The sequence below is a fragment of the Molossus molossus genome, unplaced genomic scaffold (assembly GCF_014108415.1).
Source record: "Molossus molossus isolate mMolMol1 unplaced genomic scaffold, mMolMol1.p scaffold_m16_p_4, whole genome shotgun sequence".
Lineage (NCBI taxonomy): Eukaryota > Metazoa > Chordata > Mammalia > Chiroptera > Molossidae > Molossus > Molossus molossus.
The window spans coordinates 14,819,677-14,845,933 of record NW_023425377.1 but is presented as its reverse complement, the minus strand read 5'-3'; the positions used below and the strand labels follow the sequence as shown (position 1 = coordinate 14,845,933).

General features: G+C 39.0%; 2 protein-coding genes and 1 non-coding gene across 4 annotated transcripts; 1 reads left to right on the top strand and 2 right to left on the bottom strand.

Annotated features, from left to right (window-relative positions):
- Positions 1–471: 471 nt before the first annotated feature.
- Positions 472–6,919, bottom strand: ZBED8 (zinc finger BED-type containing 8). 2 transcript variants are annotated; one of them, XM_036242109.1, is made up of 2 exons: positions 6,767–6,919; positions 472–3,071 (listed from the first exon to the last, which is right to left on the bottom strand). In XM_036242109.1, the coding sequence occupies exon 2, from the start codon at positions 3,020–3,022 to the stop codon at positions 1,238–1,240; it is 1,785 nt and encodes a 594-aa protein (XP_036098002.1). In that variant the 5' UTR covers positions 3,023–3,071; positions 6,767–6,919; the 3' UTR covers positions 472–1,237. The 2 variants fall into 2 exon arrangements, with proteins under 2 accessions (XP_036098002.1, XP_036098001.1); XM_036242108.1 differs by having other exon boundaries at positions 472–3,068.
- Positions 6,920–10,460: 3,541 nt separating this feature from the next.
- SLU7 (SLU7 homolog, splicing factor) lies at positions 10,461–24,314 on the bottom strand. The gene is made up of 16 exons (XM_036241158.1): positions 24,226–24,314; positions 22,406–22,591; positions 21,619–21,772; positions 21,016–21,096; positions 20,556–20,720; positions 19,630–19,698; positions 15,578–15,625; positions 14,705–14,836; positions 14,349–14,446; positions 14,104–14,171; positions 13,852–13,991; positions 12,853–13,014; positions 12,352–12,456; positions 12,121–12,192; positions 11,889–12,005; positions 10,461–10,760 (listed from the first exon to the last, which is right to left on the bottom strand). The coding sequence occupies exons 2-16, from the start codon at positions 22,573–22,575 to the stop codon at positions 10,581–10,583; spliced, it is 1,761 nt and encodes a 586-aa protein (XP_036097051.1). The 5' UTR covers positions 22,576–22,591; positions 24,226–24,314; the 3' UTR covers positions 10,461–10,580.
- On the top strand, positions 11,017–11,124 carry LOC118616615. The gene has a single exon (XR_004956610.1). It is a non-coding gene; the product is annotated as a U6 spliceosomal RNA (small nuclear RNA).
- Positions 24,315–26,257: the final 1,943 nt, after the last annotated feature.

Here is a 26,257-nt window from a genome sequence, read left to right as displayed (position 1 = left end):
TGACTTCATGTCAATTTATTTATTATTTATATCCTGGTCCATTTAAAAGCTTTAAACTAGCCTGGCCCGCGTGGCTCAGTGGATTGAGCGTTGTCCTATGGACTGAGAGGTCCTGGTTCGATTCCCGGTCAGGGCACATGCCAGGGTTGCAGGCTCCATTCCCAGTAGGGGGCATTTGGGAGGTGGCTGATGGATGTTTCTCTCTCACATTGATGTCTCTCTCTCTCTCTCTCTCTCCCTCCCCCTAAAAAATATCAATAAAAACATTTTTAAAAAATGAAAGGTTTTAAACTATGTTAGAAAAATACATATAACATATAAAATAAGAAGAAAACTGGAGTAAAGGAAAATTAAGTGTATGAAATAAGATGAGGCTGGGCATTCTTACTGCCAGAATATACCCATTGTAATTTCTCCCACATATACACATATATACTGCATTAAAAAAAGAAAGAAAGAAATGAGGCCAGACCACCAGCAACTCCATGAGAACCATCTGGAAAGCTGGTTAAGAATGAGGATCCTTGATCATATCCTAGACTTGCTAAATCAGAATCTCTAGAGTGAGGCTCTTGGATCTCCTTTTTTAGCAGCCTCCATGACTTGGAGTCCTGATGAAATTTAAAAGAAGACAAGGATTGATGAATAGGATAGTAGGATATTTATTAATGTCATATTTAGAGCCTGGTGTCTAGAGGAATGGACACTGTGAGACTAACTCCAAAGAATATATTTAAAAATAAATCCTATGTAAACTAGAATCATACCTTCTCCCCTAGAACATTTCATAATCTTCTTCTGATTTCATTAACCTCCCCACAACAATCCTCACAGACATGGGAAGACTCAGTCTGTCATTTTGTCCTTTTACTCTTAACATGACGATATGTGTTCTAGGCGGTCTTCTCTTTTTTTCTTGGCTCCATTCCTTAGAATACTGCACCATTTAGCTGGATACTCTAGTGTTTGGGTGTCTTTTTAATGTATCACATCAACAGGTTAAATAGATACTGGGGAGAATCCTATGTATCAACTAGGCAGTGGTACTTAAATCTTTTCTGCAGCTTACATTCTTATCCTTAAAACATATTTTCACATGACTTATGTGAAAGATGCTAATTTTTTTAAACATAGCATTTGATATACCATAAGTATAAAAGGAAAGAGACAGAATTATAGATTTTTACAATGGAATTAAGAATATATTAAAAATTATACATTGAAAATGTCTATCAGCTTACAGTGACTTCTGCTGTAGCTGTAGCTTTTGTTCAATGATGTCTGAGAAACGAGGAACTTTTTTGGAAATAGCCACACGGATGTCATCACTCATATTAAAGCAGCTTCTGGACTTTGTTTTAAAATGTAAAAGTGATGAAAATCCCAATTCACAAAGGTACGTCGAGGCAAACGGTATAAGGATTTCTAGAGCTGTCTTTGCCAGGTTTGGAAACACTGTGAATTGAACACACCAGAAATCCTCAAGCTTCATTGTCTCAAATTCCATTAAAATTTGGCCACTGGCACGTAATTCAGCAAGATCACTTTTCATTAAGTAACCATCATCAACAAAATCCAGATTAAAAAGAAATGGATCCAGTATCCATTTACTGGCCTCATCAAGATCTCCAACGGAAAAATATCCGTGGAAGGAATTGTTCAGCAGTTGCAGGTGCAGCGTTATTTCAGCTGCAATGCTTCCTGCTTCATCATCTGAAACAACTACTTCTTCAAGAAAAGGGAAGTTGGTAAAATTTCTTTTCTCGATTCGCTTTAGCCAAAATGGAAACTTCCTAACAAAAGCAGACAACTTCTCTCTAGCTGATACCGTGTTCATCCCAGTCCTTTGCATAGATGCGCTAAGTTCATTGAGGTGTTTGAATAAATCTGCAAGGTAGGCTAGGTGAATTTTAAACTCTTTATTTTCAAAGCCATTAACTAAATTACTGCTTTGGTGGTGAAGAAACTGATTTATTTCTTCATACATTTCAAATACATGAGTAAGTATCTGGCCTCGAGAAAGCCACCTCATTTCAGTATGGAAAAGGAGGACACTATACTCTATTCCAATCTCTTCAAAAAAAGCCTGAAACAGGCGATGATTTGGAGCTCGTCCTTTGATGAAATTGATTACCCTCACAACAGTAAACAGAGCATCCCTCAGCTTTGTAGGCAATGTCTTTGTGACAAGTTCATGGGGGTTCAATAGACAATGTGTGATCACAACATGTGGTACCTCTTTTTTCACACAAGCAACAAATTCTGAATTTTCTCCTAGCATAGACGAGGCACCATCAGTACAAACTGAGCCACATACATCAAGTGCTATCTTATGCTTCAAAAAGAAGTCTCTGAAGAGATTGAACACATCTTTTCCTTTCATTGTTAACTGCAATGGCTCACAGAATAAGAATTCTTCTATGATCTCTCTTTCTTTTATGTATCGCACAAATGCCATTAGCTGACTGCAGTCATCCATGTCTGTTGTCTCAGCAAGCTGAATACCCACTTGAAGAGGACTGACTTGGATGTCTTCTAGAACTTGCTGTAAGATATCCTTGCTCATTTCATCAATTCTAGAATGGATCACATCATCTGATAAGGGGACCTGCTGAAGCTTCTTTTGTGCATCTGGTCCCAAAACTATATGTGCTATTTCCAATGCACAAGGTTTCACTAACTTTTCAGCTATTGTATGAGGATTCTTCTCCTTGGCACACAAATATGCAAACTGGTATGATGCTTGTAACAAGGCATCCTCTTGAGATGCGACTCCAAATGCTTTCAAGGTTTCGCTCTGATCAGATGGTGTGGGCATATGCTTCAGGCTATTGAGATCATGTCCACCGACACCACCATGCTGTCTGTTAAAATGGTCAGACAGTTTTGATGGTCTGAGGTCAGCATTTGAAAATACCGAGTTACACAATACACATTGTGGGCGTTGAGTTCCGTCAACCTCTGTGGTACAGGTAAACCAGTAACGAACATAGTCATCATCCCATTTGCGTTTCTTCGACATTGCACCCCAAAATTTTCAGGTAGTATTCCAGAGATGCCGCAGAATTCTGCTTTGGGAGTAAAATATAACCCACACATTAAAAATCAGTGGCTAACCAAATTCAAACAAAGCCACATCACATGCCATCCTGTCATCTGTTTTCATGTCAAGAAATATCCTGTAAGATGTCACTTCACAGTAAGCCATGATGGCATGACAGTCCAACTTAAAGCTAGAAACTCACAGCTAAAGTCCTGGAATACATGACTTGCCAGCAAGTCATATATGGGAGATGCGGGCTCATGCCAGCTGTGAATACCCTGAAGTTCTCTGCTGGTGAACTGCAGTTATGGCTTAATTTGTTTTCAAAGATGTATGTTCCAAACAAATCTGGTACATTTTGTATTCCCAGAAAGGGCATCTCACTACCACCCCCTCCTTCCATCCTGGGCCAAAAGGGTATACACACCCCATTATGAAGCACTGAATAAAGAAATAATTCACTAACTACTCCAAGGAAGGGCAGATATTTTGACAGGGTAGCTAGTTCTTTTTAATACTTAAGGATTAAACAGGTCTGTAAAACTATTTGATCCTTGAGTGGCTTTGACTCCAACTTCAGCAGAAAATTTCAAACAGTTCTGATTAAGCCACCCTTGACATAGAAGAAAGATACAAACTGGCTCATAGCTTCCTGCTGCTAAAGTGTAACATACTATATCAGTCCATGATTCATACTGTCTATATAGAAAAGCAAAACAAGTTGCTTAGGAGAAACACAACTATACCTATTACCAAGACTTCAGAAAAAATTCTCTCGTTCTCTATTTTTTTATCCTCACCCGAGGACATTTTTCCATTTTTTTGTTCAGATAGAGTGGGAGGGAGAGAGAGAGAGAAACATCGATTGGCTGCCACCTGCACAACCCAACCAGGGCTGGGGACAAACTGCAACCGAGGTATGTGCCCTTAGCAGAACCGAACCCCAGTCTCTTTGGACCGCAGGCCGACGCTCCAATCGCTGAGCCAAACTGGCCAGGGCTCGTTCTCTTAATTATAAGAAATTTTATGCCCTGGCCAGTTTGGCTCAGCGGTTACAGTGTTGGCCCACAGACCAAAGGGTTGTGGGTTTGATTCCTGGTCAAGGGCATGTACCTGGGTTGCAGGTTCAATCCCCAGCCCTGGTTGAAGCCGTGCGGGAAGCAACCAATCGATGTGTCTCTCTTGCATTGATGTTTCTCTGTCCCCTCTCTTCCTTCCACTCTATTGGAAAAATATCCTCAGGTGAGGATTGAAAAAAAACAAAAAAAGAAATTTCATGATGGTTTTTCATATAACTATCTCTTAGTAAAAACAGTCAAGAAAAGCCTATTTCTCTCTGTCTCTCTCCCTCCCTCCCACTCTGATGATAAATGGAAAAAAAATCAAGGAATTAAAAAAGAAAAAGAAAAAACCTAAACAATGAAAGGAAAATAAGCAGCATTCCTAAGATTTGGCTTAACCCACAGTTTTCTAGTTTAGTAAGTGGAAGAATCATCTAAGTCTCTTGCTAAAATGTAGATTCCTGGACCCACCCCAGAGATTCTGATTCCCTAGCTCTGGAATAGGGGCCCAGAATTTGTGTTCTAAATATTTTAGATAATTCTTGTGAAGAGTAACTAGAACAGTAATCCTTAACAAGAGATGCCCATTACAATCACTGGGATCTCCTTGGAAAGTACGTATGCTCCTGTACTACCTGCAAACTAATAAATCATATCCAGAAGCAGGACAAAAAATAAAAATAAAAAGTTGTCCAGGTGATTCTGATGCATATCCTAGTACACAGTCAGACCCAGAGGAATAAAAACGCTTTGTTCAGGACATTCCTAGCTGGCAAGAATTCTAGGTTGCTAACAGTCTAAATGCTTTAATAGGCATTTACATTTTCTGAGTTGATGACAATCTCCTTTCTTGTTTTCTTCCTCCTGAACAATGAGCAAAAGTATAACAAAAGGTAGGTTCAAATCTTCCTTAGAAAACAATTCTATTTCCCAGATAAGTAAGCGATCTCCAAAGTTTCCAAAATTCTATGACAGAATGCACCTGAAAACTTAACAGGGGCACACTTAAATCCATACGCCCACTTTGGCAAAAAAAAAAAAAAAATCACAATAAGTAAGCCAAAGAATATTTATTTAAAGCACTAGTTTTCCAGTAGCCCTGCCAAGTTTAACTAGTTGTAAAATGTACTTCTATGTAACTAAAAAGTTGATCTGCCAAATGGATGTCTGTTAAAAGACAGTTAAAAATGGGAAGATGTCTGCCAATCAATAAAGGCAATTATAGTATAAAAAGCTGATCTGAAGCCTTTTATCAAGTGATGAGACTAGAGGGCCAACTGTGTTTAGAACCTCTAGTTGATAACATTAAAATTATTACATCAACATAAAAAATACTTATCTTTCTGTATTGTTATGTATAGGGGTTGGCAAAAGTAGGTTTACAGTTATACACATAACCTACTTTTGCCCACCCCTGTACTTACCATGTACATATTTGGAGGCAGAATTTTTTCCTTCAGTCTCATTAGAAATTACAGGACCCGATAAGCATCCATTCCTACCCACCCTGACTATGCTACTCAAGTACATTTTGATTGAAGATTTAACTGTTTTCAATTAAAGAATTTTAAGAAAAATTCCTTTATAGTATTCTTCCCTCTCTCTCTCAAAGATAAACTTACCACTCAAAAGGCTTTCGTATGTTTTAGAACCTCACAATTTTTACTTTCTCCCTTCTGGTACTTAGTAATCACAATATTCTAAAATATGTAAATGTTAAGAAAGCATCATCATAGAAAGGAATCATTGTTAATTTAAACAGGTGTGATAATGGTAGGTTTCTGTTTTTTAATAAGTCCTCATCTATTAGAAATACAGACTCAACTATTTACAAGTGAAATGATTAGATGTCATGATTTCCTTTGGAATAGTGTACTTTAACACACACACACACACACAAAGTGGGGTGGAGATAGAAATAAGATTGGCTTTGAGATGTTAACTGTTGAAGCTGGATAATGGGTATACATCACTATACCATTCTCACTATTTTTATGTATGCTGGTAATTTTCCACAATAAACAGTAAAATAAGCAGACAAAAAGCAATATCTTATTAAGACAGATGTGATTCTTTTTCAGAATGATTCTTTTGAGAGTATCTTAACTGGCAAAATGAAAGATTTGATATAACAAGGTTATCAAAGAATGTTTTTTGTAAGTTTATGAAGTGTAAGGGTAGATATGAAAAAGGATCACGATTGAGAGAAAAAAAAACAAACAGTTAAAGGTGAACACTGACATAACAAATATTTTGAGAATGCTAACACATAGGTAGGGTGTCCCCCCAAAACTGTATACATAACTTTGAGTAATTATAAAGCCAGTGTTTATTAAAATACATTTTATTTTCAAAATGTAGTAGAATCTAGACACCTTGTATACTTTTTTTTTGGAGACACCCAGTATATTTCAGCAGTGACAACGCCAAGTGCTGTTGTAAACCTAACACTCCAAACCCAATTTTATTCAACTTCTATCCAGCCTATGCCAGTCCGCGGCAGGTGCGGGTGTCTGGGCAGGCAGAGGATTCAGTCATTATATTTTTACAATTAAAAGCCGATAGCCAGGAGGAAAGGGACGAGCAGACGCTCCAGAGGCAAAAGCCTGGGATCCCGGCTTTGTCACTTACAGGCTGGGGCTGGGATGACAATAGTACCTACCTGATAGGGTCGTTGGGATGTTTAATTATGAGCATGCGTGGGAAGCGCACGCAGCTCGTAACTGGTAGGAAGGACCTGTTGGTGTTATTATTACGGACGCCAGGAGCTGCCCCGGCGAGCGACGGCGCCGGCGGCGAGGAGGGCGGACCGGCTCGGTCTCCACCCGCCCGTCTCCGAGCCCGCGGCGCAGGCCCAAAGGATGCTCGGGCTTCTCTTGGGCGCCCGTTCGGCCCCAGGCCACTTTCCGCTCAGGCTGAGGCCTGGCCTCTGGGCGTCGGAACCAGTCCAGGCGGCGGTTCCTCAGGTGTGACCCGGGAGCAGGAACCTGCGGAGAGGGGTGACCCAGAAGCGCCCGCCGCAACCTCCACCCCAGCCGCGGCAGGATCCCATCCGGGTTCTGCGGCCGCTTCCCGCCCGCAGGCTGGGCGAGGCGTCTCCCCACACGCAGGCGCATCAGCAGCCGGCTGAGGGCTGGGCCGGCTTGGGGAAGGAGCATGCGCACTGGCGGTCCCCTGCCATCCCGTTTTCAGATTGTGTACGTGGAGCTAATTTTTTTTATTTTGTATTGTGTCTGCTAGAAAAATAGAATCGAAAGAATGGAAGGCCCTGCAAAGTCTATACAGTTCTTCAGAACACTGGAAACAAAATTTTATAGCGTGTCAAGCTTTGAACTTGTAAAGCTCCAATGATTTATCCTTTTCTATGTGGAATCAATGATGAGAAAGAGAAGGAAGCTCACTGTACTCGCAAATTAAACATTCAGGCAAATGGGACAGGCTGCAAATTCCATTAAGATACAGTGGAGGGCGTGCTTCCAGAGCTTGGATCCTCCTGCCCAGGCTGGTCACCCACACCCTTCCATACATTAGAGCACGTAGAGAATTAACTGAGAATCATCATCCATCTTAGAGAAAAGATTTTTATTTATAATTCTTTTCAACAGGACCTTAAAGTAATAAACCTAGATTAGAGATAAGCTCCAAAGACGAAACAAGAAAACATTGTTTAAAGAAATTGGATTAGCCCCCTTTCCGATTTTCGTTAAGAATTCTTCAGGAAATGACATTTTATTTTATTTTTTTGTATAGTCAATCTTGTCAGAAGCATCCCACAAAGCTGGGGGACCAGAGAATGCTCAAGAATGTAGGACAGGTCACCAGTTCCATTCCCAATCAGGGCACATGCCCAGGTTGTAGGCCAAATCCTCAGTGGGGGGCAAGCAGGAGGCAGCTGATCAATGTTCCCTCACATCAGTGTTTCTCTCTCTCCCTTTCTTTCTCTCTAAAAATCAATAAAGAAAAAAAAAGAATGTAGGACAGATGCATCATTTTCAGGTGTTAAAGTTCGTGAACCTGGTCAAAACTGAAGGCCTTCTCAAGGGCATTAATGGAAAACATTGCAAAAGACCAGCATTCCTGGCCCAGAAACCAGGGCCTTAAATATTAGAGAAAGGAATAAGCTTTAGAGTCAGAGATACCTGGCTTCATGTCCCAGTCCCAACACTTTTAACTGTTAGGCCTTGAGCAAACTACTTAGGACTCATTAAGCTCATATACTTATTGTAAAGTAGAAATACCATCCATTACCCCATGCAGTTCTTTAGAGGAGATAAGTTATATGTGAAAATTACAGCACTCAAAAGGCAGCTATTATCGAAATAAACATCAAAGCACATTATCTTGAATAATGTTCTGAGTATTACCTTTCTTAAAACAGAAATAAGACATGATTTCAGATATTACAGAATCTTTCCTAAAATCAGAGTAAATAAGTTTTCACAGAAGTTGGAACAGAGGCCCAGAAAGGATAGGTGTCATATTTTTTGAGTTAAAGGACCATGAAAATTTTTTTATCCAACTCACAGAAGCTAACCATTCCCTCAGAGCCCTATCAACAACCACTTTTCTACCAAATCTTTGAAATAATACTACAAACCATTCATAGTTAAGTATTCTCATAGTTAAGTAAGATCTTTATTAACAAAAGATAAATAAGATACAAAACACCAATCTCAGATGTATATTGAACTATGTTCAACCAGGAATATGAAAACATAAACTTTGACATTCTTAAAGTGGGTAAGAATTAGATGTTTGCATTGCTGTTTTAATTGCGTACCAGTCTGAATCTAGATACCATGTATATATCCACAGTACTTGACAATTTGATTCACTCTCCCACCAGAATTCTAAGATGCTAACTTAATGCAGTATCCTAGTAAATTTTGGTAGCTGAGAAAATCCCACCAGCTGTTAAGTCAATGGATTCACCCTCACCGGTGTGGCTCTGTGGTTAGAGTGTCGGCCTGCACACGGAAGGGTTACAGGTTCAATTCCTGGTCAAGGGCATGTACCTGGGTTGCAGGTTTAATCCCCGGCCCTGGTTGGGGTGTGTGCGGGAGGCAACCAATCGAGGTGTTTCTTTTCTCTCACATCAATGTTTCTTTCTCCTCTCTCTTCCCATGCTCCCTTCCACTCTCTCTATAAATCAATGAAAAAAAATATCCTTAGGTGAGGATTGAAAAAAAAATCAATGTATTCGGTCAGAGGTTTTTAACTCGTTTCTTTCATGGACCCTGCTTTCACTGTCAGTATTATTTTGACAATGTTCATAGAAGAGGCTTGAGCATCATGGCAACTGCAGTTACTAGTAGCCCTATAAGAAACCATCAACTTTAGATTTTGCTTTTGCAAATTTTACAAAGTGACATCTGCTGGCTACAAAGATTAGGTACAAGAGAATCTACAAGCTTTTGAAATCAAATTTAATATTCATGTTTGTCATGTAATGGCAATCACAATTAAAACAAAACAAAATAATAGTATCACAAACAATACCCTCTACGAAAAAAGGAAAGGATTTTGGTGTCTAAATACTTATGTCCAAAATGGTAAAAGACCTAACACTGATTGGTCAACTCTGATTAAAGGATGAAAAAACAGCCCCGGCTGGTTTGGCTTAGAGGTCAGAGCATCAGCCTGCAGACTGAAGGGTATTGGGTTAGATTCCGGTCAAGGGCATGTATCTGGGTTGGGGTCACGGGGGAGGCAACCAGTTGATGTTATCTCTTCAGCATCCATGTTTCTTTCTTTCTCTCCCTCTCTCCCCCTCCCTCCCTCCCTCCCTCCCTCCCTCCCTCCCTCCCTCCCTCCCATTCTCTAAAAATCAGTGGAAAAATACCCTCTAGTGAGGATTAACCAAAATAAAAATGACAAAACAGTTATTTTTTTCCGTTCACAGGTTAAATTTAGTTCTGGGTGTAGCTGTGAGGAATTATTACCACAGAGGATAAAGTTATTCACATGTCCTACAAATTTCCATTCACATTGAATTTTTTTAGCTGCAGACCAGGAAAAGCTTAGAAGGCAAAAACAAATGACTATAAAATAACTACAATTATAGTTACTACTAATTAAAAAAAATGAAGCCCTAGTTTTGAGAAAGAGTAGTTAATCTACCTTTAAAATGTGTCAAACACCAGATAAGGGGCCATAAAAATTGAAGAAATAAAGTTTAAGACTGAACTGTAAAGATGAGAGAGAGTTCACGTGTGCACGAGAGAGCTCCTCCTTCCATATCACTAATATAAACTTGGAAATAAAAATCGTAATCTGTACTTAATGTACCTCCACTTTGTTTTTCTTCTACTTCTTCAACGTGGAAGGAACAAATTTACTATTAGACTCCTGGAGGCTTTATTAAAGTCAGGCAGCAAGATGAGTGGACACAGACTTTTCCATCTACAGTCATCGGCAAGAAGCTGAAAAGAATGTATCATCAGATGGTAACATCGGTGACCATCTGCGACTAGTTACTACTGTCCAAGGAAGGAGGCCATGGGGTCATCTGGCCTCTGACGCTTCATTCTATAGGCCTCCATTTCCTCCTCGGTGGGCTCCCGAGATTCATACAGGATGTTGTAAGGCCGCTTCCTCTCATCAACCTGCATGAGCTCCTTGACATGAAGAAGGCGGGCCTCCTCTGCATTCAGTGCCTGCAGGGAGAGGGACAAACGTGAGTGCCAGCGCTCTCCACCAGTTCTCTCTGTTCCAAAGTGGCAGAATACCAAAGACTATTGAGTATGAACTGCTACATCAAAAACTACGGTACCTGAAAGAGTTTGGGAGTCAGCCCTTTTACTATCAAGCTGCAACTAATCACATTTGGCTCATATAATTATTTTCATAGAGCCCAAAAGATTCTATAGTATTTTCAATGTTAAAGAATTTTTACTTAAGATGGTAAAGGGGGTGCTCGCTTCGGCAGCACATATACTAAAATTGGAACGATACAGAGAAGATTAGCATGGCCCCTGAAAAAAAAAAAAAAAAAAGATGGTAAAGGGGGCGGAAAATGTTGAAGGAAGGAGACTTGACCTGGGGTGTTGAACATACTATAGATGACATATTAGACTTGTACTCTTAAAACCTATATAATTTTATTAACCGTCACCCCAATAAATTCAATTTAAAAAAATAAGGTGAACTAGATAGATATTGGGTGACTATTATGAGTCAATGCAGGCTCATCAGTTTTAACAATGTACTAATCTGGTGGGGGATGTTGATATTATATGGGAGGCTACAAGTGTGATATTATAGAAAATAGCTGTACCTTTCTCTCAATTTTGCTTGGACCTAAAAGTGCTCTAGTAAAATAAAGGGTTTTTAATTAAAAAAAGAAAGAAAGAAAGAATTTGTACTTAATAGCAAAAATTGAAATGACGTTTATTTTACTGACAAACCCACAGTGATGCTTCTGGTGGGGACTGCAATTCTGACTTTTCCCAAGGACTCGATGAAACTTACAGATTATAGAACTAGAGGCAATTCTTTCTGGGCAACATGTCAACAACTCTAAAATTACGGCTTTACAAAGCACTTTTTTTTTTTTGCATTAGTGATATTTGTCAAATATTCCAAGAAGCAGGCAATATTGAGACACACAAAATCTTCATTTGCATTCTGACCTGATACAAGGGGACCTGAGCAAATCACCCAGAATGGGAATGCATCTCTTCATTTTTAAAGTGAACTTAGACACAGGACTAATTTATTTCCTAAGGTCCCTTACCAATAATGAATACTGTTGTCACTTTTACTATTTAGACTTTACAAAGTACCTTTTTCAGTTTTTCATGTTTCTTTTCTTCGTCATCACTATCTGAACTGCTCTTTCGATGCTTCTTCTTCTTCTTCTTTTTCTTCTTTTTCTCCTCTTTTAGTTTTTCCTGATGTATCTGACAGGGAGGATTAAAATACAGCGTTTTTGATGCAAAAACAAAGCTCTAGAGCAAGGTTTAAAGTCCTCCCTTAGGGATTTAAAAACTCAAGACAAATGATTTATACACTTACCTCCACGAGGGTTTGAGGTTTTTTCATAGATTCTTCTCCATTCATATCATTTACAATACATTCCTCTGAATTCTGTGGGAAAATATATGTAATTGGACTTGAGTATCAGTGTTATCAATCATGTAAGAAAAAGTTAAATCTAAAGCACAAGGATATATATGTTTCACACAGATTATGACTTAGGAGCTTTGGTTGTTTTACAGCTATAAGAACTACAGGACAATTACTTACAACAATCTCCTTCCCAGCTTCTCCAGTACAATAGGAATACTTGAAAAAAGAGTGACAGCATTTGTATCCCCATCGGCCTTCCTTCCAGTAAGATCCCCAGATATGCTGCAAAGAGAGAAAGAGAGATGTTATTTAAAATGTAACCTGAGGCCCAGCTGGTGTGGCTCAGTGGATTGAGCGTTGTCCCATGGACTGAGAGGTCCCAGTTTGATTTCTGGTCAGAGCACATGCCTGGGTTTTGGGGTCGATCCCGAGTGAGGGGCGTGCAGGAGGTAGCCCACTGATGTCTCTCTCTCACATCGATGTTTCTATCTCTCCCTTTCTCTCTCTCTAAAACAATCAATAAAAACATATTTAAAATAAAAAAATAAAACAAACTTAAAATGTAAAAAAAGAAAAGAAAAGCACAGCAATAATTCAATAATGAAATCGTAATGTAAAAATACAATCCAGAGCAAAATGCTAACAAAGACACAAAATGGTTCTGTCTTAACACATTACCGTGTGGTTGTGGATCTTCACATCCTCCTCATATTTAGAGCAGGCGACAGCCCGCTCTTGTCCCTTAATGACTGTCCCATGTCTTGAGTACTCCACATAGTCTTCTGTCTGAGCTAAAAGCAATTCAGCTGGAGGGGCATCCAAATGTTCTTGGCCACCATACTAAAAAAACATTGAACATTATTAAATACATTTTACAATAAAGATTTGCATTCAACAATCTACTGAAGGGTTTATTTATTTCCAATCAGAAAGATTAAAGAAATACTATTTATGGGCCTTGTTATACCAAACAGTGGGAAAAAAAGCCATCAAGTTTTCATAGGCAAATACAAGATGTCTCAGTTGTTATTATGTTGACTGTAGCCATACATTCCTCTTATCCTGTACACATGCCCATTTGCCACATGGCTTTGCTGTTCCTTCCCTGAAGAGTCTGTCTCTCCATTCCTTGAAACTGGGTTGGTCACATTACTTGTTGTGGCCTATGGGAAACTGGCAAATGTGATGAACGAAAGGCCCCCAAATCACTCATGCACTGGGGCGTACCTCTTACTAGTCTCTGGTATCCTGACAATGCCATGGAAAGAAGCTGGACTAGCCTTCTGGAGGACGAGAGCCCAGGCAGGGCAGAGATGGACTGTTTCAGACAAGACAATCTTCCTAACTGTGAAAGACCAGAGTAAGGCCATCCTAGACCATCCAGCCTCAGATGAGCAGGCCCAGACCAGGAGACCCAGCTGACATATAGATTCATGAGAAAAAACAAATGTTTGTTTTAAGTTACTATGATCTGGGGTGGTTTATTTTACTACCAAAGCTCAGGGATACAGCTATCCTGATACTGTTTGCCAAATGATTAAGTCAATGGGAAAAAAGGACTATTCCTGATAGATTAAAAGGGACCTTCTTTGTATTGTATTTCAAGTGTAGAGCAAATGCTTATTAACTGGTGATTTCTCTTTAAGAAATGTTCTTTAGCGTTTTGGTCAAAATTACCTTTTCCAGGATGCTTTCTTTTTGCTGTTCTTTGAAGTCTTCTTTTTTGACTTTGAAGGACTTATACAAGAGCTCTAGTTTGGTAGGATCGGCCTGCAGATGCACTTCAGAGCCCTTGTCATAGGCTTCCCAAGCAAACACTAGGGCAATTAAAACATCACAGTAAGTTGTCAGCTACATAATATTTCTAAAATGCTCCCAACTTTCTTGTGAGCTGATATAAGATGCCTTGACAATACAGCAAACACTTACACTGTGTCTGAGCCATTGAAATGGTATCACCCGTGTATCTAACAAAGTTATCTCCTGCATAGCTCACTCTGTAAACACAAATTGAAAAAGAAAACTGTTTCAGAGATTGATTTCTTTAAGACAGTTAATTCTTTTCTGACCCAACCGCAGACGATGTTCATTTTAATTCAGATTCAGTTTTATAGTAGACGTCCCACCCCTCCCAGCCATCATCCTGAAATAGGTACATCTGACTCAGTACTTACTCATCTGGATTCTTTCCTGCATTAGCATAGGGATTCTCTCTCATCGCTCTAGTTTTGGGATCATAGTAAGCAGAATTTGGATCTAAATTCCGCAAATACTAGAAGAGAAAAATGTTCAAAGATTACATTAATGTTTCTTCCAACAAAAAAATTTCAGCAGACCAGAAGTTGATCACAATCAATCCTATGTGTGAATGCATTCTGGGGCACAGATGAACAGAAAAAACCCAAAATGATACCTAATTTTGGAATGACTATATTACCTATATACTGCCCACATAACAGACAGGTAGATAAAATTTAGGCTGGGAAGACAAGTATTTTTTGAATGTGTACATTAAGTTGGCCAGGCTTACTTTCGCAATATCTTCTCGAATCCTAAGATTCCGAACAGTAATTCGTCTCTTCGAGTCAAAGTTCTGTCCAGGCATGTCAATATCATCTGCATATTTATCTTCATCCTCATCCTCACTATTATGATCTTTTTCCTGAAAGAGGAAGAGGGAAAAAGAATAAAGAATAGTGAGAAAAAAAGAATAGCATTTAGTTGTTTTCCTTTCATTTCCCTTTAACCATACCCTTAGTGACTTGTGTTCTTTCTTTCTTTATTTTTTTACCCTCACCCGAAGACATTTTTTTCCCATTTTTTGTTCAGATAGAGTGGGAGGGAGAGAGAGGAAGAGTGAGACAGAGAAACATTGACGTGAAAGGGACACATCGAGTGGCTGCTTCCCGCACAACCAACCAGGGCCGGGGACAAACTGCAACCGAGGTACATGCCCTTAGCGGGAACCGAAAGTGGGTCTCTCTGGACCGCAGGTCGACGCTCCAACCGCTGAGCCAAACCGGCCAGGGCGACTTGTGTTCTTTTTTTTTTTTTATCCTCACCCGAGGATATTTTTCCATTTTTTGTACAGATAGAGTGGGAGGGAGAGAGAGGAAGGGAGAGAGAGTGAGAGACATCGACGTGAAGGGACACATCGAGTGGCTGCAACCCGCACGACCAACGAGGGCCGGGGACAAACTGCAACCGAAGTACGTGCCCTTAGCGGGAACCGAACCCGGGTCTCTCCGGACCGCAGGTCGACACTCTAACCGCTGAGCCAAACTGGCTAGGGCACGACTTGTGTTCTTTAAAGCTATTATTAATATAATCAGTAATAATTATATTATTATATTAACCATCAGAAATTGAAAATTTATACCCAACGAGGACAAACATTCATTACCATCTGAGAATTTGGTTCCTCTTCTCCCCACTGGTGTTTTGGAGAATTCTGCATCATGACAGAAGGAAAAAAAAAAATGTGTTAGTTTATTCTACTAAACCTATTGATTATTTAACACTTTAAGAACATAATTAAGATAATTAAACAAATCTAACTGAACAAATTCTCATATTTCTCACTTCATTGAGCACGTAAGTTCTTTTTTTTTTAAATTTTTTTTCTTTATTGATTTCTAGAGAAAGAGGTAGGGAGAGGGAGAGAGAGACAGAAACATCGATGAGAGAGAACATCGATTGGTTGCCTCCTGCATGCCCCCACCTGGTGATTTGGCCCACAAGCTGGGCATGTGCCCTGACTGGAAATCAAACCGGCGACCTCTTGGTGTATGGGTTAATGCTTAACCACTGAGCCACACTAGCTGGGTGAGCACATAAGTTCTTAATACAAGTATATCACTGTAAAGAATTTGATTAGAAACCAGAACATTTCTAGAGAATTTTCATTGATATAAAATTGCAATCCCACACAAAGGAAATAGAAAGACTGAAATGATCAATGCACCCAATAAATATTCATTTCATATGTGTTCATCTTAGACATATCATTTTCATGAAACTTCACTAGTTTTCTATCAAGTTCAAAAAGAAAATACTACCAGGACCACGTAATAAATGCTGTTAGAGCCCAAACAGCCTCTATATAAATTTGGCTATGAAAAAATCTACTCAAGTAACACCACATTGTGATTTAAGGAGAGCCTGAAATTCTTGTCACAGACACACAGTTTCACTAGCAATTGGTTAGGATTTTCTGTAACTCCACAGAACGATAGCAAAGTAGTCAGTATTTCATCATTTCCAATTAAAAGGGTTCATGCCCTGGCCAGTTTTGCTCAGCAGTTAGAGCGTTGGCCCGCAAACCAGAGACCTGGGCTCAAATTCTGGCCAAGGGCATGTACCTCAGTTGCAGTTTGACCCTGGCCCTGGTTGGGGTCATGTGGGTGGCAACCAATCGATGTGTCCCTCTCACATCAATGTCTCTCTTTCTCTCTTCCTCCTTCCCTCCCGCTCTATCTGAAAATATATAGAAAAATATCCTCGAGTGAGAGTTACAAAAAAAAAAAAATCTTGGTAGTTTTAAAAAAGCGAAACAAATTTTCCATATGACCTAAAAATTCCACTACTAGGTATCTACACAAGAGAAATAAAAGTAATAAATAAAATAAAAGAGTTCAAAGGGCTTGGCCACTCTATCTGAAAAAAATATCAAAAAATGTCCTTGGGCCCTGGCTGGTTTGGCTCAGCGGTTAGAGCGTCGGCCTGTGGTCCAGAGAGACCCGGGTTCGGTTCCCGCTAAGGGCATGTACCTCAGTTGCAGTTTGTCCCCGGCCCTGGTAGGTCGTGCGGGTGGCAGCCACTCGATGTGTCCCTCTCACGTCGATGTTTCTCTCTCTCTCTGTTCCTCTCTCTCCCTCCCACTCTACCTGAACAAAAAATAGAAAAATGTCCTCGGGTGAGGATAAAAAAAAAAATGTGATTTGCAATATTATATAATTTTTAAAAAAATCCTCATCTGAGGATATGTTTAGAGAAAGGGAGGAAGGAAGGAGGGAAGGGAGGGAGGAAGGAAAGAAGAAAGGAAGGGAGGGAGGGAGGAAGGGGAGAGAAAAGAGAGGGAGAGAGAGAGAGAGAAATAGAGAAACATCGATCACCTCCCATATGTGCCCCAACCAGGGATCAAACCAACAACCTTTTCATGTACATGACAATGTTCCAACCAACTGAGCCACTGGGCCAGGGCTGATTTGCAGATTTTATATACAATATTAAAGATTTTGGGGAAAAAATCAAACTAACAATAGATGACTGGTTATATAAATTATTGCAGTCAATGAACATTGTACAACTATAAAAAGGGGTTCTATCCAAGATGCAGAAAAATATGTATAATTTGATACCTTTTTTGTTTAAAAAAAGAGAGATAAAAAGTGAGAATAAACTTTTATATGTTTCTATTAGTTTGTATTTACATAATACACTTTTTAAAAATCCATAAGGAAAATACAAAAGGTTATGGGAGGATGAGGTTTAGAGATAGGGTGGATGGAGGAAAGAGTGACAGACATTTTGCTGTACATCTTAAATTGTTTTGAGCTTTGAAACATGTGAACTTATACAAAAGTAATAGGTCTATATTTAATGATGCAGAAAACAAGTAATCATTGCACTGTATATTGTTTCCTTGAAGAAATAGGTGATACTTGAGTTATATGAAGATGAATCCACATACAACACATGTTGTTGTTGTAATTACACATGTATATAGATATGTGTGTGTTTGGGGGGTGGAGGGGGTGGAGTAGGACCAGGAAAGGCCTACTTCAAAATGTTAATAGTTAATAGAAATATTTGTTCTTTCTAATTTTCTAATTTTTATTTCACTTAGTATATGTTACTTTCAAAATCAGAAATATTTAAAAAGATTTTTTTTGGCATTCCCAAAAGTTGCTAGTTCAACAAAGGACATTTATATTGCTATACAGACAGCTAAATCTCTGTAGTAGACTGCTCTACAATAAAAAGTTAATCTTAATACCCAAGTATCCAAGTGGACAAAAATTTCCAGTCTTCTACATATACTTAACAATGTTTACTGGGGAAATAAGTTATATACTTGTAACAGAAAATATGTTAGATCCAAAGAAACAGGCCACTTTTCATTTTTCCAAGTTAGGAATAATTAATAATAATTACAACAATGGCTATTAATTACCAAGTGTTTACTATGTGATATGTATGCAAAGCCCCCTGGGGTGGGAGTGGGGTAGCCAACTTTAGGGAGGATAAACTGAGGCTCAGAGAGGCACATTAATTTTTCTAGGACAGTCTTGTTAGCCAGGGGCAAAGCTGGATTTTAATATCTACCTGTTAGCTTGTGCTGTGAACTTGGCAGACAGGTGGCCTTAGTGACTACTTACTTATTTAGTTGGTTCTGTCTGTTTGTAAAAGTGCCTTTTAGGAATTTAAATACCAAATGTTTACCATTTACTTGTGCCATAAATTTTTTAAAAATAAACTTTCAAAACTCTTAACAAGCACAATATATGTTAACTATTAAGCTGACATGAATAAAACAAGAAACAAATTGGCTGCAATGTTTTTTTTTTAATATAAAAATATTTTTGCCTAGCTATAAAATTATCACATTCATTATGGAAAATAGTGAGAGAGAAAAAAGAGTATGTAGAAAAATTCAATAACTACATTAAATGAGATCTGGTATTCTGGTATTTTTTTATGTGATGATATTATCAGACTTTTGCATGTGTCATTAAAATCTAAGTGTTATGCCCTGGCCGGTTTGGCTCAGCGGTTAGAGCGTCGGCCTGCGGTCCCGAGAGACCCGGGTTCGGTTCCCGCTAAGGGCATGTACCTCGGTTGCAGTTTGTCCCCGGCTCTGGTCAGTCGTGTGGGTGGCAGCCACTCGATGTGTCCCTTCACGTCGATGTTTCTCTCTCTCTCTGTTCCTCTCTCCCCCTCCTACTCTACCTGAACAAAAAAAAAATGGAAAAATGTCCTCGGGTGAGGATAAAAAAAAAAAAAAAAAAAAAAAAAAATCTAAGTGTTATCCAGTGTTATTACTAAGTCTTGATAAAAGCCACTTTAAGAACTATGCTGTCATGCAGATGCAGGATCGCTCACTTCGCCAATTTCCTATTCCTGGAAATTTAAGCTATTTCAATTTCTTGCTATTAACAAAACTGCTATGATGAACATCTTTGTGCATAATGATTTTTCTGAATATTAGAAAATTCTTTAGGATGGATGGCTCTAATAATTTGAAAAGGTATAGAAGTATTTTAAGGCACTATTCTTTCCCAAATGATTACATCAATTTGTATTCTGATGAATGATATAAAAGTGTTAGTTTTACTCTTCCCCCTCAATAGCGCTTCTCTCCTCCTAAAATCTTTTCTAACATTGAGATATATAAATTCTTGTTTCAATTTTCAGTTTTTGTTTACAAAGATTTGAAATATTTTTATTACTTACAGCCTGTTCCACTAATTTTCCTGAAGCTAATTCTTCTTGAAGTTTCTGGGCTTTCAGTGTTCGTTTTGCCTAGCCACAAAAAGAAAACAAACAAAACATTTGCATTAACATTTAATTTTTGTAATATATTTAAAGGGAATAAGTCTATTGTTTTCAGAAAAGGTCAGCAGACAAGGTCTTCTCTTTGAGATTTCCAGGCATCTAGACCTATGCCTCTCTAAGGAACTGTTTGCACCAGGCATGAATGGAAAATGAGCCAGACAGCACCTGTGGTAAACTGCAGATGGCAAGCCCTATCCAAAGGGGCAGTTGCCACCTGTCTCTAGATGACTGACTCTTGCCAGGCAGGCCTAGCATCACCATATGTTTCACTGTTCAAGAAAAGATAAAGTTTAGGTTATGTGATATCCCATGATTTTTAAATGTTATCTCCCCCTTAGAGAAATAAAAGGTCACTGTGACTATGGTTTTTAAAGAATGGGGGTGAGTAGGTGAAAACAGAATAAAATTGACGTCGAATTAAAGTAAAATTCAATTTTCTGAAACAAATTATCTTAGTCCCTCCCCTTTTATCACCTTTCAAATGCTCTGAGCCAATTGTAAAATAGGCCCATGGCCATGATACAGTCTGGGAACCAATTTTATAATCTCAAAAAGCCAAAAGCTTGGACACGATCTGTTCTCATGCTTCCACTAATTTTTTGCAACCTAAGTCAGGAAGTAAAGGACAACACAAGAATCACATAAAAAGAAATTGCTACCAAATAGGACCAGCACATTGTTTATGTACATTATTCAATTAGACTTACATAAAAATGCCTCCATTTTAAACTACTTGAAGGCTCAAAAAATAGAATTGCTAAATTCGAGACAGTGCAAAATGTACATTCTTTAAGGATACTAGGAAAGCAGAGAATTTTGCTCACCAGATCAACTTTGGCATACTCTTCTACAATTTTCATGTGCTCTTCTGGATTGTAGCCATTCCACCGATCCCTCTTCCCATCATAGTCAAACATCAGCTGAGGCTGGACATGTTCGTCTGGAGCTATGTTAGTTCCTGTAAATTTTGCTCCAACTCGCCTAGGTCTCTGGAAAACAGAGTAAGATTAATCTTTCTCTAAGTACCTGTAGCCCAGAGGAAAATTTCCTATAATCTTTACAGAGCTAGTGTGAACATACCACGGGACTTTATGGTCTATTTCATAAAATTAAGAGTTAAGTCTTCCAGCAGAAAAATTTGATGCTGAACTAATTTCATGCAAATTAATTTTTATTTAACTAAGTAATAGGTAATTTTAGAAAAATAGAATTAAGCTCTCTGATAAGGAATAAAGAAAGAAAGATGCTGACAAGATTTTCTGAAATCCTCAAAAGTGAATTTACCTCAAAGCAGTCTTTCTTCTTGTGTGTCATGGCCCCACAATTTTCACATGCTCCTTTGCGGTACTTAGTAGTTATGGCATTCTATAAATGAATACACAGAAAAACAAAGAACATGTTTTATTTATTTTATTATTTTTTAAAAAATTGATTTGAGAGAGAGAGGAAGGGAGAAGGAGAGAGAGATAAAAACATCGATGAAAGAGAACATCGACTGACTGCCTCCTGCATGCCCCCACTGGGGTTCGGGCCCATTACCCGGGCATGTGCCCTGACCGGAAATCGAACCAGCAACCTCTTGGTGCATGGGTCGACATTCAATCACTGAGCCGCACCAGCTAGGCAAGAACATGTTTTATTTATCTGAATAAGTTAGAAATAACATTGGCTCTCATAATGTCTAGTAAAATTATTTATTTGTTAAGAGGATAACTAGAGTCTCCTACACTTTTATAAATGAGAAAGTTTAAGAACTTCAGCAATATAAACTTTATAAAATAAAATACAGAAGCTAATGTCATATGTATTGTGAATTTGAATACCAAATAGAAGGTTATGTGATCTATTTCTACTTTATATAGTATTGTGGTAAAGGGTGTTACATACCTCTTTTACACCCCTCTTGTACCATTCTCCAGATGAACTGAACTGCTTTTGTTTTTCTGGTTGTGGTCTCTGATGCTTTAAAGTAGGTCTTTTTGATGGATCAATATACCATGGCACTGAAGAAATATACTGAGGAATATGAGGGTTGATATCTCTGTAATAAAATAAAAGAATAAAGTTTTTAAATATTTGATATTACAATTACTAAAGGTAGCCTATGCAGAATCTAAGAATGGAGATATTGCAGTTGGGGGGGGAGGGAGGTGGCAGGGAGAGAGGGAAGAAGATGCTTGATATCTCTGTAACGTAATTTAAAAAAAGAGAATAAAAAATAATTCAAATTAGAGTGAAAAAATTTCCCAAAAAGAAACTAAGAACAGTGATATAACTGAAGGAGGAAGAGAAATGTATTTTAGTGAGATAAATCATATATCAGAGCAAGAAATAAACTAATAATGTCTTAGAGTTGATTAAAATAATGGGTTAAGTATATTATTTAGACATGTGGAGTTCTCAGCCAGAAAAATTCAAAAATACAAAGATCTATAATTAGTCATTCTTGTACAGTGGGACAGGCAATGGGAAAAGTTGAAAAGGACTATAGCTGTTTATTATAAGTCCTTCAATATTATTTGATTACTAAACCTTACACATATGAGTTTGATAAAATAAATAAAACAAACATGATGTAAATGGTAAACATAGCTTCCTGTCAAAGGATGAGGAATTGATACAGTAGACATGAATGTGAATTGTAAACGAACAGATCATGCTAACAATTACTTACTTTCCTTCTTCATCAACTTCCGCAGGAGCATTACCCAGTTTACGCTGTTCTTCTAGCTCCTTCTTCTTTCTCCAGTCCTCTCTGGTCATCTTCTTTGGTTCCTCCAAACTCATTTCTTTGGACCCCGACAACGGGGCAGCATTAACTGTATCCACAGCTGCAGCCGACATTTTTACCTGGCCTTCTCTATGAAAAGGAAGAAATCTATATTGGTATAAACTAGGCCTTCATGAGTTCATCAGTGAAACTATCAAATGTACTAACTATCCTAATAACACATACTGTGAGTTATAAAGTTTCATGTTCTTATTCTTTCATAGTATTTGTAAAGGCAGGTTCTCTTCCCCATAAATAAGTCTCTATTGCTGTAGGTACTCCCTCAATTCTAATTTACAAATGGAGAGAGATATACATGTATTTAAAATTTCATAAGACTCTCTCATACACATTCCTGAATTCTTCTCTGTAAATGTTAACCTTTTCTACTACACTAACTCTTAATGAATTAACAGGGTCTGATCTTTGTTACACTTAAAGACTGAATGCCTTAAGAGTTATTTGTATTTATTATCTCTATTTCATCATCATCTGCTTCCCTCCTCAATTGCTCTAATTTAGCTTCTAACCCTTACCACTCTGAAGAGTTACCACTAAGTTATTCTTTTCAGTTCTGTTCCCTCTCTCTTTGATATAGTCTTATCCTTTGGCTTACAGGACACCACACTCCTCTGGTTTTCCTTGTACCCCTCTTGCTGCTCCTCCTTTCTCCTTTGCAGGTTTATCCATTTCTGCCTATTTATTTAATTTTGGATTCTGCATGGCTCAATCCTAGAGCCTTTTTCATCACCTTGAGCTCCACTAGTGAACAATCTCCTCTATTTCCAAGGCTTTGGTAGTCACAATATACCACCAGTGGCTCCAATTTATTTCTCTACTCCAGAACTGTCTTCTGAGCTTCAGATACATATATTCCAATTGCTTATTTCACAGCATCTCCACTTAGAGGTCTCATAGAGACCTAAACTCAACAGATCTTAATTCAAACTCATGATCTTCTCTATGAAATCAAGTCTCCTTCTACAGTTCCCTCTCTTAATGAAAAACACCAACGTTCATCTCTTAAGTGGTCTAGCTAATCCCCATACCTATTTCATCATTAAAAATTATTTTCACCTTCTGAATATCATTCATATTCATCTAATTCTCTTCTCAATGCTACCACCTTAGTGTTACTCCTTTCCCCCTTACTACATGTCATTTAAAATACTTCAGTAGCCATAGTAAGACAACAGAAAGAAACAGGTAAATTTACTTTTGCAATAAATGTTTTATTTAACCCAATACACCCAGCATATCATTTCGCCATAAGAAAAAAAATAAATAAACGAAGTCTTTAAAATCTGATATGGATGTTACACTTACTCAGACTAGGCACATTTCAAGTGTTTAAGAGCCACAAGCAGCTAATAACTATGACACTGGGCGGTGCAACTCCAATGACATAATTTTTACGTTAAAAATCACAGAAGCCACAGTCCTAGTCTGACTGGGCCCAAGTACCATGCCTGAGGCTTAGGACAGCGGTTTCAATCTCGGTCGGCGTTCCCTGTTCCCTCCTCGATCTGGTATTCACCCCCCCCCCACCCGCCCCCTTGAGACTATCTTAGGAAATAGAAGCTTCCAGCCCAATTTCCGGGGTTCTCTGGCTTCACATTCCTCTCCTTGTAACCGCCCTCTCGCCCGCCCCACTCCCCCGCACCGTCCCGGCTCCCGCTCGCCTCCCCACCTTCCCCACCCAAGTTCCCACATTAATTCCTCACCCAGTCCTGTCGCAGCGGACCCCAAAACCATCCACAGCAACAAAGCCAATGCGTCAATGTTTACTTCCTGTTCTCAGCGTTCCCGGCAGCCACCGCGGGACACATGCGCACTAATAACTAACTCTTTGGATCTCAGGATCCCTAGACGTTGGTCTCGCGAGACCTCCAGTTTTGCCAATCTTCTGACTCCTTGGTGTTAGTGCTCCACACTGCAGGGAAATTTTTTCAAAGCCCAAATTTGTTTATATCACGTACCACCACCCAAGCTTAAAACCCTTTAAATGCAACGTCGTCCAACGTCGTCCAAGAGAAATATAATGCCAATCCTAGGTGTCATTTTAAACATTCCAGTAGCCATATTAAGACAATAGAAACAGGTAATATTTTTTTGCAATATTTTGTTTAACCCAATATATCCAGCATATCATTTAGCCGTAAGAAAAACAAAAAGAAAAAAGAAAAAAGCTAAGTCTTTTAAAATCTGATATGACATCTTATACTTTAAAAACCACTGAAGACAGTCCTGGTCTGGACTCAAGAACCATGTTCTGAGGCTTAGGATGGGGGCTTCCTTCAAGGTCTCCATTCCCTGTTCCCACCTCAACCTGGCATTTATCTCCCCTATGAGGATGTAGCAAAGAATTAGAAGCTTTCTACCTGTTTTCTGGGGTTCTCCAACTTTACTTCCCTCTCCCAAGCCCTTCCCCCCTCCCCAGTTCACCACCCCACCCCTCCAAAGGGATTTAATTGTAGTTTCAACCTCTCCCAGAAACAATCTAATCATCCAGTCTGGGATTTCTCATCAAGCATGTCAAGGAAAAGAAGACTCGATCCTTTGTAGATTTAAGAAAAGAGATTTATTTGATTCCATCTGAGGACATTGCCTGAGAGCAGAGTTCAGAGCTATTTATACAGGCAGGGGGACAAAGACAAATATAGCTATGCACCAGCTGTTTCAGTTAATTACATATATTCAAGGATAGCTTTACTTCAGGTGGAGAGAATATACAGATAAGGTGGGGTCACCAAGCACCTGGAATCTGGAGTTGTGGAAAGGGTTCTGGAAGCATTTATTTTTATATTTTTATCAGGATGTAGAAAGAATGGGCACTGCCTTCTATAAACATTTATCTTTTTAATTGGTACTTTTTAATTGGTACTAAAGTATATGTGGTTAGCCCCACTGAAAGGTCTCGGCTGGGGATTTACTGTGTTCCCTTGGTTATTGATCAAGTTTCAGCAGCAGCTTAGACACTTTCCTTTCTCAAGCACCAGTAAGGTTATGTCACATAGGCCCTTTTCATCTGTGACCCATGAAAAGAAGAACCATCTGCAGGACAAATATCCTTCCCCTTCTTCCTCCAGCAAAGAAAGGATATCCTGGCTCCCAGAATAACCTTTGTTTGTTTGTTTGTATGTTTGTTTGTTTAATATCTCCCTTGCCCCATCATTCTTCCTATAAAAACTTTCCCAATGCTCTTGTAGTTGTTAGGATGCTACCCAATTCATGAATCATTTAATAAAGCCAATTAGATCTTCACATTTACTCAGTTGAAATTTTTATCTTTTTTGTCTCATCTGTTCTGTTAACTTTAAAAAAGTTTTTCAAGCCCTGGCCGGTTTGGCTCAGCGGTTAGAGCGTCGGCCTACTGTCCTGAGAGACTCGGGTTCGGTTCCCACTAAGGGCATGTACCTCGGTTGCAGTTTGTCCCCAGCCCTGGTCGGTTGTGCGGGTGGCAGCCACTCGATGTGTCCCTTTCACATCGATGTTTCTCTCTCTCTCTCTCTGTTCCTCTCTCTGCCCCCCACTCTACCTGAACAAAGAATGGAAAAATGTCCTCGGGTGAGGATTAAAAAAAAAAAAAAAAAGTTTTTCAAAATAACATGTATTCCTTTAAAATGTAAAAGTGAGCCCAGCCGGTGTGGCTCAGTGGCTGAGTATCGCCGGTTCAATTACTGGTCAGGGCACATGCCCAGGTTGTGGGCCTAATTTCCAGTGGGGGGCATGCAGGAGGTGGTCAGTCATCAATGT

What these genes read in the sequence shown, in the direction of transcription:
- ZBED8 (XM_036242109.1), bottom strand. Translation starts at nt 3,022, where the DNA reads ATGTCGAAGAAACGCAAATGGGATGATGACTATGTTCGTTACTGGTTT.
- SLU7 (XM_036241158.1), bottom strand. Translation starts at nt 22,575, where the DNA reads ATGTCGGCTGCAGCTGTGGATACAGTTAATGCTGCCCCGTTGTCGGGG. An exon ending in TGAAGATCCACAACCACACG is followed by an intron (nt 12,457 to 12,852) that starts GTAATGTGTTAA and finishes CTCTCTTTGCAG; the next exon opens with CATATCTGGGGATCTTACTG. An exon ending in AAGCTGGGAAGGAGATTGTT is followed by an intron (nt 12,193 to 12,351) that starts GTAAGTAATTGT and finishes ATTTTCCCACAG; the next exon opens with AATTCAGAGGAATGTATTGT.